Here is a 15204-nt window from a genome sequence, read left to right on the forward strand (position 1 = left end):
GCAAACTGAACTCCAGCCTCAGCGTCTCCCGGTCCAACACAGGGGGGAGCAGCGAGAGCTCCACAGACACACACACACACAGACACATATATACAGAGTGTGTGCAACTCAGGAGATACCAGGCATGAGCCACTGAACTTCTGAAAGAGAGAGAAAAAAAGTTTGCAAGTGAGAGAGAAAAACAAACGCGATTTCTTTTTTTTATTGTTTCTTTGATTCAGAGAGTGTGTGTGTGTGTGGGGGTGGGTGGGAGGGGTGGGGCAAAGTGTGGTGTCTCTGTGTGTGTGTGTGTGTATATACCTGCCGGTATGGAATTCAGAATGAGACGTCTGCAGTGGGTTCTGCCTCTGTCGCTGCTACTCGGTGGCCTGACTGGGGTCCACCTGATAAATCCGAGTTGTCACGAAGTGAGGACCGCTTTTCAGCTCCGTCAGATCGGGCCACTCAAATTTGTGCCGGATTTTCCCGGGAAAGGTTAGTCTGCGAAGGAGTTGGAGGGCGTCGATTTTGCAATGGGAATTAACAGATTGCAACTGCAACCCGCGATTAAAAACTAACCTGTCTTGCTCCCCCCCCCCCCCTCTCGCGTTAAGACTTCATGCATCTTTTGAATTTGTCTTCGCCGATTAGCTATCGCTTGCTTTTCCCCCTCAATGCGTTTGTAACCAAAATGATTTGTGGATTTACCGCCGGGTGTCTTTGGGGGGGGGGGGGGGGGGGAGGTGGTGTTATTGCAAAGGGTCAGTCCCGAATCAGTCTGCTGTCCACTGGGGCTGGCTGTTACTCGGGACTAACGCTGTGATCAAAGTGCTTGGCAGGGTCTAACCTGGCAAACTGCCCCCACCCTTGAAGCACTGGACATGCCGGAGTTACCCTCCCATCTCCTGGTCTTGCACCCTGATGTATAACTGTGTTCAGTCACTTGTCGTCTCTTGGGCTGGGAGGGAAGGGAGGGAAGAGATGGAGGGAAGGAGAGAGGAGCAGGGGAAGAAGGGGAGGGAGGGAGGGAGAGGAGAGGGAAAAAAGCTTGGGTGAGGATGAAGAAGATCAAGCAGAAGGAACAAACATGAGGGAGGTGGTGACATGGTGGTAATGTCACTTGGACTAGTCAGTGCACAACTGAGGGAGATTGTCACCAGGGCAGATGGTGACGTTTGAATTCATTGAAATCTGGCATTTAAAAACTGATCTAACATTGACCACATAATTATTGGTTCACCAAAGCTTATTTGGGGAAGGAGATCTGCTGTCTTTACCTGGTCTGGCCTACATGTGACTCCAGACCCACAGCAGGCTATGAATTGCCCTCTGGGCAATAAATGCTGGCCCAGCCAAAGGCACCCATGTGTTGTAAAAAGATGGGAGAAGAAAAGAATGCGGCAGGAGGTGGGGGTGAGGAAGAGGGGGTCTGGGAAGGGAATGTAGAATGTGCAAGTTGCCATTAATTACTTTGAGCATAGTCCAAGTTCTACTTTTGAATGAAAGCAAACTCGGAGTGTTTTGAATTTCTCACCATTGCTGTATCAGTCTTTGTCATTCCTTTTCCCTCTCTCAGTTTAAGCTCTTTCATTGCCAGCCACGTCAATCCTGTGACAATGCACAATGTGTTGCCTAATTCACATCATTAGTTATTTCAGGTTTCTCTCTGTGTGAATATGCATTGCTGGGGGGACTGTTTGTTGTTGTGACTGGGAACTGCATTTGGGGTGTGTAGCAGTTAAAGAGAAAGGTCTGAACATTTACCATCTGCTGGTGCAAAACAAAAGTCCCCCTTTGGTGCTCAATTTGAGTGTCTGAAAAGTGGAATAATTTCTGGTCCCTTTATTGTGTAGCCTTTTCCTTTTCTGTGGAACATTGGTGGGGTATGTTGCTATAGGCACGGAGACCATTCTATAAGCCTGGGGCCACATGGCTTGTTGGCTATTTGGCAACGGGGTGCTTCACAACCGAGACATCTGTGACCATTATTGATTGTTGCACACTTCTCAACGGGGAGCGCCAAATATTATTTGGGATCTGAGACAGGCTCATTCCTCTGCACTAACCCTGCATTCTCTCCCTTCCCTGTCCAGAAGCAATTGTACTATTTGGGTTTTGCTAACTCAGTGCAAACTGGAGCTGGAGCCTGGGGCTTGACTGCTCAGTGTGACTCAGTTTCACCCTGCATTAACTCAGCGGCTGGTGCAGTGGCTTTAGAGAACACTTATTTTGCTGCTGCAGTAGTTTCTGCTAAGTGTTTAATCCTAACTGGGTCTGCCAGCCCACCCACTTTCTCCTCACTATCCCGAGGCCTTGTGGAGAAATTGTTCCACTTCCTCGGAAACCTGACCTGACCAGCCTAGAACATGCCTCAAAGCTTCAGAAGTGTTTTTTTTCCCCTCCTGGAACTGTTTTAAATTGTACTTTTATCAACAGACTGGAAGTGAGCTAAACTGCCCCCAGTTACTGCAATGAACTGCAGAACCGTACAGTAACATGTATCCCATCGTCCCTATACCAGGTCTCGGAAATAGCTACCTAATTGGTTTTGTTCCTTTGTTTTGTTCAGGGATTGCTTGATGTGTCAAACCAGCACGTAAATTTGCTCCTTTTTTTGACAATTATCTTAAATCTGCATCACCCTGCAGTGAGATCCTGTCAAACCCTTTACAATTGTGGACACTTTCTGTGCTAATGCTGTAGTTGAATGGAGGATGTAGCAGTAACCCTTTAGACTGAAGGGACATTACGTGTTAGGATCTGTGCAAGGGAGTTGGAACTGTAGAGATTGGAACCAGGTGAATCTTATTGACTATGAGATCCTTGATTGGGGTTATTAACCTGGGCCAATCAGGAAAGTCCTGGCTGACCTATAACCACTAATCTTGGCCTTGATATCATCTAAGATGCTCTTACAAAATGTCTGTGAATGGTGGTATTTTCTTTCTTGTGTGTGTGAAGTAAAATACTTTAGCAGTGCAATGGAGAAAGTATTTTTCTAATTTGTAGATGACATTGTTAAAAATCACACAACACCAGGTTATAGTCCAACAGGCTTAATTGGGAGTGCACTAGCTTTCGGAGCGCTGCTCCTTCATCAGGTGGTTGTGGAGGGCACAATTGTAAGGCACAGAATTTATTGCAAAAATTTACAGTGTGATGTAACTGAAATTATACATTAAAAATACTGTGATTGTCTGTTGAGTCTTTCATCTGTTCGAATACCATGATAGTTTCACTTCTTTCATGTGTAAATCACAAAACCTTCTTTTAAAAGTTGCATTCTCGGGTTAGCTGTTAACAATGGTGATAGCTAGACAATATGTTGAAGGTGTTAGCCCCCTGTGTTCTCTGTCTATGCCATGATGTTTAGATTGATTCTAATCTAAAAAGTGAGATAACAGAGTTTTACATGAATCATTGTTATTTGAACCATTTTACAAAGTAACATCAATGAAGGATTGAGTTTGAAAAAAATAAAAACAGGGGATTCAGAATCTCCTCATTTTGGGGACTGACTCTGAGCTGGCTGGGCCACAGCCAGTGTAGTGTGCACATGTAAATAAAAGGGTGACCCTGCACTGTTCCTTCAGAAACCTTATGGGCAAAGTGGGCAAAGCTCACTTGATTCTAATCGTAAGTCCAGAACCAAGGATAGGAGTCCAGAATGTGGGTGCTTCTATTATTTTTACATGGAGTATGTATGATTTGGCTCCAGGGAAGTGACTGTAGTAAGCGTGGGGTGAGTGGCACAGTGGGAGCTGGGGAAAAGATGGAAGGAGTTCACCAGATTCCTATTTCAGGTTGGCTTTGATGCTTGCTGTAGCCTCTCACGGTGAGTGCTAAGTGAGGACAGAATATCAACTGGGATTCCTCCTGTATTCTGTACACATTCAGTGGGAGTCTTCTGGGTCCTTGTGCTGGAAAGGGCAAGGTTGGATGTTGTTGTCCCCTTTTGGAAATTGTGGTCACTCGGGCCTGTATTTGTTTACAAGGAGTCAGCAAATTGTCACTTTCAATGTCCTGGGCATTAGCACACATGTTAGACTTTGGAATGTTGAACTAAAATAGTGGCCACTTCAGTAGTTAAGGGGAGAAAGTGACCCATTAATGTACATTTTATCACCTACTGAGCAGATTGCACAGGAAACTAGGATAGTGTAATACCAGGTAGTAATCTTTTTGTAAGGGAATGTTGATCTTTTTTCTTAGAAAAGCGTTGCATTTATATGGCACATTTCACAATCTCAGCATGTCCCTAAATTCTTTTCAACCACTGAGTTTCTCGAAGCATTACTACTGATGTAATGGAGGAATCAGCAGCTAATTTGTGCACAGCAAGCTCCCATAAGGAGCAGTGTGACGATGACCCGATAAACTTGCTCCAATGATTTCGGTAAAATAGTGACCATGGTTATAGTGGCCATGGGATCTATTACTCCCACTTGAGAGAGTGAACACGGCCTCAGATTAATGTCTCATCTGAAAGACAGCACCTCTGACAATGTAGCACTCTCTTAGTTTTGAGCTGAGGACTACCCTAGAGTTTGTGTGGCTTGAGCCCATGACCTTGTGCCTTACAATACCATCGAGCAGACTCATTGGGCTAAGTTTTATTCTGGCCTCATAGCCTTGATGTCAGGTCTAAAAAAAACTAGTCCTGATGGCGCACTCACCCCTAGACACGCCTCAATTTCTGCCAAACTGGGGGCTGGTAAAATGCAGCCCAGGAGCAATTATAGTCTCATTCATCCTGTGTTGTTACTGAGTGCAAGCCCAATTTGTACCTGTAGATTGAGTTTCATTTAATCCTGAAGTTGCCCTGTTTCTCTCTTCTTTGCATCAGAAGCAAACTCTCCAAAATTTGACCCGTTCCATGGGTTAAACGCCCCTCTGGTCTTCACAGTTGTCAAACAATTTTATGAAATATTTGGACATGTTGCTTTCATTTTTTTATGAGGGCTTTTCCTTTTTATTGCAACAGCTTGCACTTAGTGAAAGGCCCAAAGGTGCTTCACAGCGAATTGTGTGGGAAATAAAGAGAAAGAACTGTGATTTATGTGATGCTTTTCACCACAGCAGGAAGTCCCAAAACATTTCACAGCCAATGAAACATGTTTCAGATGTCATCACATTGGTAGGGAACATACCACCCAGTTTGCACATGATAGCTCCCACCACCGTCATTGTACTAAGGACCACATAATCTGTTTTGCAGCAGTGATGGTTCAGGAACAGCTAACGACTAGAACCAACTATTTCTTCCTCTTGCATGTGCCCACAAAGTCCATGTGTGGCAGTGGTTTCTGTAAGCATAAGTCATGCAGCGGCATGATGCTCAATGTGTGTGGGGCTTCTTAGAGGCAAGTCCACCTTCATGGAAACTGTAGTGATTGTAATGAGATCAGTCAGGTGGTCCTCATAGAATATGAGTTCCCTGATTGGGGCTGTTAACCTGGTCCAATCAGGGAGCCCTGGCAGACAGATATAAATAGGACTTTAAGGGCAGTGTTTGTCACTGGCCACCCGGGTGTTTTCCTATCTTCCTGGTGGTGGAACTTGAATAAAGATTTGTGCACTTTGTGTCTCCCACTGTGTCTCCCACCTGCACACACACACCATGGGTGCTGGGGATAAAATAAGCACTACCGCACTTAGGTGGTAGTGTGGGGGTTAAATTGTTTAAAAAAATAAAAAAATAAAAAATAAACCAGGGATTAACTACCGCACTTAGGTGGTAGTGTGGGGGTTAAATTGTTAAGAGAAAAAAAAAATAAACAGGGACCCTCTGCCCCAGAGATGGCCGAAAGGTGCTGTGTGCGGTTAGTGAAGCCGGAAGGTGGGTAGGCTGTCCTGACCGATGTCACCCTGGGCGGGTACCGGGGCGGGCTGTCCTAGAGGTGGTCGTAAGGCGTGTCAGGAAAAAAAAAATAAATAAATAGGACTTTAAGAGCAGTGTTTGTCACTGGCCACCCGGGTGTTTTCCTATCTTCCTGGTGGTGGAATTTGAATAATGATTTGTGCACTTTGTGTCTCCCACTGTGTCTCACACCTGCGCACACACACCATGGGTGCTGGGGATAAAATAAGCACTACCGCACTTAGGTGGTAGTGTGGGGGTTAAATTAAAAAAAAAAATAAACAGGAGTGTCCTTTCACTGTCTCACACGTATACACACACACCATGTGTGCTGGAAGAAAAAAAAAAAAAATAGGACTTTAAGGGCAGTGTTTGTCACTGGCCACCCGGGTGTTTTCCTATCTTCCTGGTGGTGGAACTTGAATAAAGATTTGTGCACTTTGTGTCTCCCACTGTGTCTCCCACCTGCACACACACACCATGGGTGCTGGGGATAAAATAAGCACTACCGCACTTAGGTGGTAGTGTGGGGGTTAAATTGTTTAAAAAAATAAAAAAATAAAAAATAAACCAGGGATTAACTACCGCACTTAGGTGGTAGTGTGGGGGTTAAATTGTTAAGAGAAAAAAAAAATAAACAGGGACCCTCTGCCCCAGAGATGGCCGAAAGGTGCTGTGTGCGGTTAGTGAAGCCGGAAGGTGGGTAGGCTGTCCTGACCGATGTCACCCTGGGCGGGTACCGGGGCGGGCTGTCCTAGAGGTGGTCGTAAGGCGTGTCAGGAAAAAAAAAATAAATAAATAGGACTTTAAGGGCAGTGTTTGTCACTGGCCACCCGGGTGTTTTCCTATCTTCCTGGTGGTGGAATTTGAATAATGATTTGTGCACTTTGTGTCTCCCACTGTGTCTCACACCTGCGCACACACACCATGGGTGCTGGGGATAAAATAAGCACTACCGCACTTAGGTGGTAGTGTGGGGGTTAAATTTAAAAAAAAACAAAAAAAAAAGAAAAAAAGATAAATGGGAAAAAAAAATAAATAGGACTTTCAGGGGTTCTGTTCGCTCTGAGAGCTGGCTTTGAGGGAGCTGGATCAATGTCAAGAATATTCCATGTGTAATTAAACTTGGTGACAGACGTTATTTTAGAAATGTTGACCAGGACACCAGAGAGAATTCCCTGCCCCTCTTGAAATAATGTCTTGGTATCTTTTACATCCATCTGAGAGGACAGGCAGTGCTTCAATTGAATATCTCACCCGAAAGTGTGGCACTCTCTCTACACAGCTCTGAACTCATCTTGTAATTGAGCAGCCAGCCAGCAATCTAGAACTTACCCATCCAGACAAATAGAAACAGCTTGTGCATAGCCATTCCACCCAACCCCATTTTTTCTGGATAACTTTGAAAACTAGATTATTGCCCCTTCCTGCTCTTACCCTGAATAAGAAAGCTTAATCAAATTCGCATTTGACTCCACCTTTCTCTCAACTTCCCCCAGACCACCTCAGACATGTTCCTCATCCTCCTTGACTTCTCTGTCTCCATTTCCTGGCTACCTGACGAAGGAGCAGCATTCCGAAAGCTTGTACATCCAAAAATACCTGTTGGACTATAACCTGGTATCATGTGATTTTTTTTTAACTTTGTCCATTTCCTGGGCAATGCCTTTGACTGATATTTCTTGTAAATGCGACCACTCCACAACCACACTTTCTCACACCCTACCTCCTGCTCCAATCCATTCTCCCATTTTCTCCATCCACAGCATATCAGGTCTGATTATGCAGATTTCCATATCAGTGCCTCTCATATGTCTTCAGTTTTCCCAAACTCAGGACTGTCTGCACTACGGTGAAGCATGGCCGTGACCGTGCCTGACCCATTTCTCACACTTCTGCCTTCATTCCCTTTCTTCCCTCTCAGGGAAGAATGATTGTGTTCCACTTGTCCTCACTTTTTACTCTGCCAACCGCCATATTCAATGCTTAATCCTATGCCATTTCCATTAACCCCTGCATGATGCCACCACCAAACACATCTTTTCCTCCCCTCTTCTGTCAGAATTCCACAGGGACCATTCCCTCTGTGACACCCTGGTCCGTTCCTCAATCAACTCCCTCCCCCCAACATTCTGTCCCTTTCCAGAGTACATTCCCATGTAAATGTAGGACTTGGAGCACTTGCCATCTTATCTCGAACCTTTTAAAAAAACTAGAAAGGACGCAGAAAAGATTTATAAAGACGTTCATGAGGTTGAAGGGTTTGAGCTACAGGGAGAGTCTGAACTGGTTGGGGCTATTTTCCCTTCAGCATCAGAGGCTGAGTGGTGACTTTATAGAGGTTTATAAAAGCATGAGGGACATGGATAGGATGAGTAGCTGAGTTCTTTCTCCCAGGGGTAGAGTCCAAAATTAGAGGGTGTACCTTTAAGGAGAAAGTGGAAAGATATAAAAGGGACCTATGGGGCAACCTTTTTCATGCAAAGGGTGGTGCGTGTATGGAATGAGCTGCCAAATGAGGTGGTGGAGGCTGGTACAATTACAACATTTAAAAGACATCTGGATGGGTACATGAATAGGAAGGCTTTAGAGGGATATTTAGATTACCTACAGTGTGGAAACAGGCCCTTCGGCCCAACAAGTCCACACCAACCCACTGAAGCGTAACCCACCCAGACCCATTCCCCTACATTTACCCCTTCACCTAACACTACGGGCAATTTAGCATGGCCAATCCACCTAACCTGCACATTTTTGGATTATGGGAGGAAACCGGAGCACCCGGAGCAAACCCACGCAGACACGGGGAGAATGTGCAAACTCCACACAGAGAGTCGCCTGAGGCAGGAATTGAACCCAGGTCTCTGGCGCTGTGAGGCAGCAGTGCTAACCATTGTGCCACCGTGCCGCTGCAAATAGTACTAGATGAATTTAGGATTCTGGTCAGCATGGACAAGTTTGACTGAAGGTTCTGTTTCTGTGCTCTATGACTCTATCTCCTCCCTCCTCACTGACCCAAAGCCAAACATTCCTTCCATGTGAAGACGCAACTTATTGTCCTCTTTCAACCTAGTCCATTGCATTCATTGCTCACAATGTGATCTCTTTTCCATTGTGGACACCAAATGCATATTAAGTGATTGCTTTCTGGAACACCTATGCTCAGTCCTTGAGCATAAACCCCCATTGTTCTGCCCTTGGCTTACTGGGGTGTTCTAATTAAGCTTAACCCAAACTTAAGTAGCAGCAATGCATCTTTCAATTAGACCGTTTAGACTCAACAGCAAGTCCAACAGTTTCAGACCACTTTCCTTTCTGTTTTCCTTCCACATGTGCATGACCTGAACTTTTGTTTTCTGAGGAGGCGATAGCCTGGTAGTATTATTTGCTTGACTAGTAATCCAGAGGCCAAGGTAAAGTTTTGGGTCCTGGGATCAAATCACACCATGACAGATGGTGAAATTGGAATTAAGTAAAACTCTGGAAATAAGAGTCTAACGAGGACTGTGAAAGATTGCCAGGAAAAACCCATCTGGTTCACTTTCCTTTAGGGTAGCAAGCTTACTTGGTCTGGCCTACATGTGACTCCAGGTCCACCGCAATATGGTTAATTTGTAACTTCCCTCTGGGATGTGCAGTAAGTACTGGCGTAGGTAGTGATGCTCACATCCTGTGAATTTAAAAAGTCTGCTTTCAGTCATTATGCTGCCATCACACCCATATTGAGCAAATCTTTTGTTTCTCGATTATAACTATGACTCCCTTTGCCTTTTATACAATGACATTTTGAGTCAGTTATTTCTCACATGTTCCAACCTGACACAGCCCTCCCTTTTGTTCTTTCTCCCCTCTGCCCCATTTTACTTGCTCAGAGCCTATTACACTTTCAGAATTTGCTTTATTGTAATGTGTACTCAAGTATAGGAGTATAGTGTGGAAGAGGGTGGTGCTGGAAAAGCACAGCTGGTCAGGCAGCAGCTGAAGAGGAAGAGCCTTTGCTCGAAACAGCGACTCTCCTGCTCCTCGGATGCTGCCTGACCTGCTGTGCTTTTCCAGCACCACACTCTTCGACTCTGATCTCCAGCATCTGCAGTACTCACTTTCTCCTACAGGAGTTCAGTGAAAGGTTTACAATGTCGCCCCTCACCGTGCCATCTCAAGGACCTCGGTGCAAATCTTAGATACAAAATAGAGAAAGTAAAGAAAAAAAGTTACACTACCTTGCAGTTATTCACTGCATAAGTTAGGAAAATAAAAACTAAAGTTAAAAAGATAAACATTACAGTCTTCCTATAAAGGTCCTGCAGTAGATTAATGCAGGGGCTACAACACATGGTCTGACTGGTCTCATAAGCCACTGACCACCCGCACTGGTCCCTGGACCCACAACTGTCCCCATTCCAATTACGCTGGCCATCCCTCTCTGCTTAAGCCTCTAGCCCGCTGACTCCCTCAGTTCAGAGACAAGGTTAGGTTAGTGAGCTGAAATGTTAGCTTTTCCTCTGTTCACAGATACTGCCAGACCTGCTGGGTATCTGCAGCATTTTCTGTTTGCATCTGTGCAACCAGAGTTCTCTTCATGGTGTACAAAGTCCCTGGAATTGTCAGGGCATAGCACTGCGCAGAGGTGAGAAAGACTGGGGGACTTCCAGGTGCTGGATTAGATGGATCAGTGGTTCCCAAACTGTAGGTGATCATCCCAACAGGGATCACAGAAATGATGAAGAGGGTTGTGACAAGTAAGTTTACATAGATCTCACAGTGTCTTCAAAATGTGGAAATGAATTGCATCAGTCTTCACAGTAAAAGGCGCCATTAGATTTTCAAAGCTAATAATTAATAATCAAGGAGCAATAAAGGGAGAGGGATAAATACAATAACTTTTGCCAGAGAAAAAGAACGAGGGAAACTATTGGAACTAAAGGCTGATAAGTCCCCTGGACCTGATGGGATGAATCCTAGGATATTAGAGAAAATAGCTACAGAGATACTGGGTGCACTAATACTAGATGCAGGAAAGTTGTTTCCCCTTGTGAGAGAGGGTAGCACCAGAAGGCATAATCTCAGAGTAAAGGTTCAGAGGTGAGGAGGAACTCTTTTCTGAGGATAGTGAATCTGTGGAATTTTTTACCACAGAGGCTGTAGAGACTGGGCCATTGAGAATATTCAAGTCTGAGATGGATTTTTAATCATTAAAGGAATCGAGGGTGATGGGAAAGAGGCGGGAAACTGGTGTTGAGGATTATCCGATTCCTGAAGAAGGGCTTATGCCCGAAACGTCGATTCTCATGTTCCTTCGATGCTGCCTGACCTGCTGCGCTTTTCCAGCAACACATTTTCAGCTCTGATCTCCAGCATCTGCAGTCCTCACTTTCTCCTCAATTATCCGGTCAGCCATGATCTCATTGAATGGAGGAGCAGACTCGATGGGCTGGAATACCAACTCCCGAAGTACAAAGGACAAAGAGTAATTCAGCACAGGATCAGGCCCTTCAGCCCACCAAGCCTGCGCCAACAAATGACCTCTTTCTAAACTAAAAACCTTTTGCCTCGATGCAATCTCTATCCCTCTATTTCCTGCCTGTTAATCTATCTGTCAAGATGCTTCTTAAGCGTTGCTATTGTATGTCTCCACCATCTCCTCTGGCAGCACATTACATACTGTTAATACCCTCTGTTTAAAAAAATTTGGCTCTCACATCTCCTTTAAACTTTCCTCCTTTGACCTCAAACCCATGTCTCCTAGTAATTGATATTTCTACCATGGGAAAAAGACAGGATCGACGTTTCAGGCATGAACCCTTCTTCATGCCTGAAACGTCGATTCTCCTGCTCCTTGGATGCTGCCTGACCTGCTGCGCTTTTCTAGCAACACATTTTCAGCTCTGAATTCCAGCATCTGCAGTCCTCACTTTCTCCATGGGAAAAAGACCCCAACTATCCATTCTATCCATGCTTCTCACCATTTTGTAAATCTCTATCCAGGTCCTTCTCACCCTCCGATGTTCAATTGAAATCGAGCTGAGAATGTTCAATCTCTCCTCATGGCCTCCAAACTAGGCAACATCCTGATAAACCATTTCTGTATCCTCTCCAAAGTCGTACATCCCTCTTGATTGTGTGGTGACCAGAACTGTATACAACATCCCAAATGTGGCATAACCAAAGCTCTATACATCTGCAATGTGACTTGCCAATGTTCATACTCTATGCTCTGATGAAAGCAAACATGTCATTCTTGACCACTTTATCCACTTGTGTTGTCACTTTGAGGGAACTGTGGACGAGAACACCCAGATCCCCCGTATGCTTCTGAGGGTTCTGCCATTTACTGCATATATCCCTCCTGCATTAGACCTCCCAAAATGCATCATCTTGCATTTCAGTGGATTAACGTTGACCAGCTTTTATGCCTTATGGTTGTATGGTGACTGCACAACGTAACAGTACACATACTACATTTAGCATTGGAATCAAGGCTCACCAAGCATATTTCTTGTCTTGTCCATTAGCAAGATGACATGCATGCAGTCAGTGCATTGATTTCCAGGGATTTGTTCTCTTTTTTAACTGTCTGCAATCAAATGGACACCCAAATGAAAATTGAGCATTCACAGACGTGTTTTATTTGTGACAATACTGTGCTTTAAGTGGTGTGTTTTGTCCTAGTTTCTTTCAGAGAGAGACTGGGGGACAGGAGCCAAGCAGTCTAAGATAGAATAAACAACTTTTGAGGCCTTGTGTGTTTTTTTTCACAAGTTGGAACAATAGAATCAGCCTGAGTGGGTGTGGTCAAGCTCCCGACCACAGAACTGGGGATTTTAGGTTTAGTTTCCAGGTTCTGAAAAGCTGCTACATCTCACTTTGCTGTATCTGAAAACTGGAGTTCTCACTCTTACAGAATTGACTTTTGATGTTTTTTTCCTCATGGACTGGAGAACTGTTGGTGAGACAGTCTGTGTTCTGAATTTGCCTTTTGCTGAGGGGTGTGTTTATGGGATTTTGCTATATTGGAGCAGTTAATTAGTAAAAGTTGCTGTATGTATAATTCTGTTAAGTTTGCCAATAGAATTAAGTAATTCCAATTCCTTCTTTCTTTTGTTGTATTTTATCTAAGTGGATGAATAAAGTGTGTTTTGTTTTAAATCTGGCAGTTTGACCAGTCGAATTGCATCTGGAATGCAATACATTATAATTATCTTTAAAACAAAAAAAGTTATGGTCTAGGCTATCTTCTGAATATTTTAAGGGGGTTTGGTCTGGTCCATAACACGTTGTGCTTGGTGAGTAAATATAATAATAATTTTATTACAAAGTGTTCCAACATATGCATTTTTAGATTGAGATGATGTATATTGATCGATATCCATGATGTGGAGATGCAGGCGTTGGACTGGAGTGGACAATGTCAGAAGTCACACGTTATCAGGTTACAATCAAACTGGTTTATTTGAACTCATAAGTTTTTGAAATGCTGCGTCTTCACCAGGTGAAGTGGAGGGAAGCGCACATGTACAGAATATATAGGCGGAGAGATAATAGCAACATAATTGAGAATGTCAGAAGATAAGTACACATAGTAGTGAGGGGAGTATCGTCAGGCTGAATAAGAGGTCTCTGCAGGTGATCTAAAGTGTCAAGTGGGGTGAGTAAAGTATCAACAGCTGAATAGCAAGTGAACGGATGACTTATGATCCAATGAATTAATTCAGAGAGATAATTACAAAACAAATTCAAAAATAAGATGGTGCTAGAGATAATCCAAATGGCTGAAATAACGTGATAGATGTAAGAGTCATATGGACTTTAGTAATTATCTACTGAATGTTACTATGCTTCTTTATTGCTGTTTTCTGTATTTTGGTGTTTGGGACCATATTCACTTTCAGTGTTGTAGTGATTTTGTATTGGAAAGTAGTTTGGGAAGCACTGACTTAGCTGGTCAAATAACTGGGGTGGAAATCCAACCCACACCCTGATGGCTCAGAACCAGTGGCATTAATAAGTGAGTCAAGGTTTGAAGAAGGATTCTGATCAGTAGGGGAAGAATTGCTGACTGCTGTTTAGCTCTGTCAGTGCCTGTCCACAACAACGCAGCTGCATTCAAAGATTCTCTGTGGTTTGGATGACTGTAAACCTTCACAGATTACAGCATTCTGAGTAAGGTTTTGGAAAAGCTGTTGAAGTATGAAGCCTGAGATACAATCTATTACTATTTGATGGAATTCCAGGAACATGACCTGTGTTTTGGCACTCCGAGTCCTTGATTATATCTGTCTATAGTAAGGGCAATTGGTTATTAGTCAGTGAGCATTGGTTCTGTTATTGCATGACAATTATGGGATCAACGTTAGTGATTTAGTCCAATTTCTCTTTGGAGGGTTTTGTTATCTTTAGGGCTTTGTTGCCAGTAACAATCTGTTTTCCAAACGGACTGTGTTGGGAAACTCCCAGCTCAAATTTTGCCAAGTTAGCAACTGCCGTAGGTTCTTCGTGCAGCAGACCCCATGCCAGCTGCAAGTTAAAGGACTTTTGGACATAGTTTTGGCAATTGATCAAACGTTCCTTGGTCATGATTGGACCTCTGAACACTATGTTCCTTGAACAAGGGTTTGCTTCACTGCAAAACCTCCACCTGACAGATGACAGGGTGTCATTGTGTAACTGTGAGTTTTATTAGTTTGCCAACACATCCAGATACAAGTTATGTTGGAGAAAAATATCCCTAGCAGGTTAGTTAACCGATCGTTCTGCACCTTTGGCAGTTTGTGACAGGACCATCCGTCTTGTTGGTCCGGCCCTTGCCGCTTCGGATCACATCAACCCACCCAGGGGTAATGCTAACCTGTTCAGACCAGCAGGGAGAGAGGTTCCCTAGTTTTTGTGTGAGGCAGAGGCCTTGCAAAGGACTTCCTCTGTCATGGGAATCGTAAAGATGCCTGCGATTCCAGTCTGTCAGGATTTATCGACAGGAGAAATGCATCTGCCATAAACAAACACATAGATCTAGATACCATCTATCAACCCCTCAGAAAGCGAACAGGAAATGACATCACCACAAACCCCAGGAACCCCATCCAGGACAAACATATAAATAGAAAGCAGGAGGCAACAGCTTTGCTTCACTTGGAGGTTGCCGCTGATGATGTTACCTCGCCAGGTAATGAAACGTCTGGATATCAAACCTACAGCTCAGCGAGCAAACCTACACCCTAAACCTCAACCTGAGCTGCAAACCTTCACAAACCTTGCAAATGCATCTGCGTTTTAAGTTTATTAAGCTGTTTCGGTTCTGCAGGTAGAGTCAATTCATCTCCACAGAATCACCCACTCTGGTCCAGCCTGCATTGGAATGATCTGACGTC

General features: G+C 44.1%; 1 protein-coding gene across 2 annotated transcripts in view; it reads left to right on the plus strand.

Moving 5' to 3' along the window:
- Positions 1–283: 283 nt before the first annotated feature.
- The window catches only part of gpc5b (glypican 5b), a 554501-nt gene continuing 539580 nt past the window's right edge, over positions 284–15204 (plus strand). For both annotated transcript variants that reach the window (XM_043701794.2, XM_043701795.2), the window contains exon 1: positions 284–474. In XM_043701794.2, the coding sequence (XP_043557729.2) occupies positions 309–474 (166 nt within the window). In that variant the 5' untranslated portion in view covers positions 284–308. The remainder of the gene's footprint in view (positions 475–15204) is intronic.

The sequence above is a fragment of the Chiloscyllium plagiosum genome, unplaced genomic scaffold (genome assembly GCF_037043375.1).
Source record: "Chiloscyllium plagiosum isolate Xiang-an unplaced genomic scaffold, Cpla_swu_hap1 HiC_scaffold_13, whole genome shotgun sequence".
Classification (NCBI taxonomy): domain Eukaryota; kingdom Metazoa; phylum Chordata; class Chondrichthyes; order Orectolobiformes; family Hemiscylliidae; genus Chiloscyllium; species Chiloscyllium plagiosum.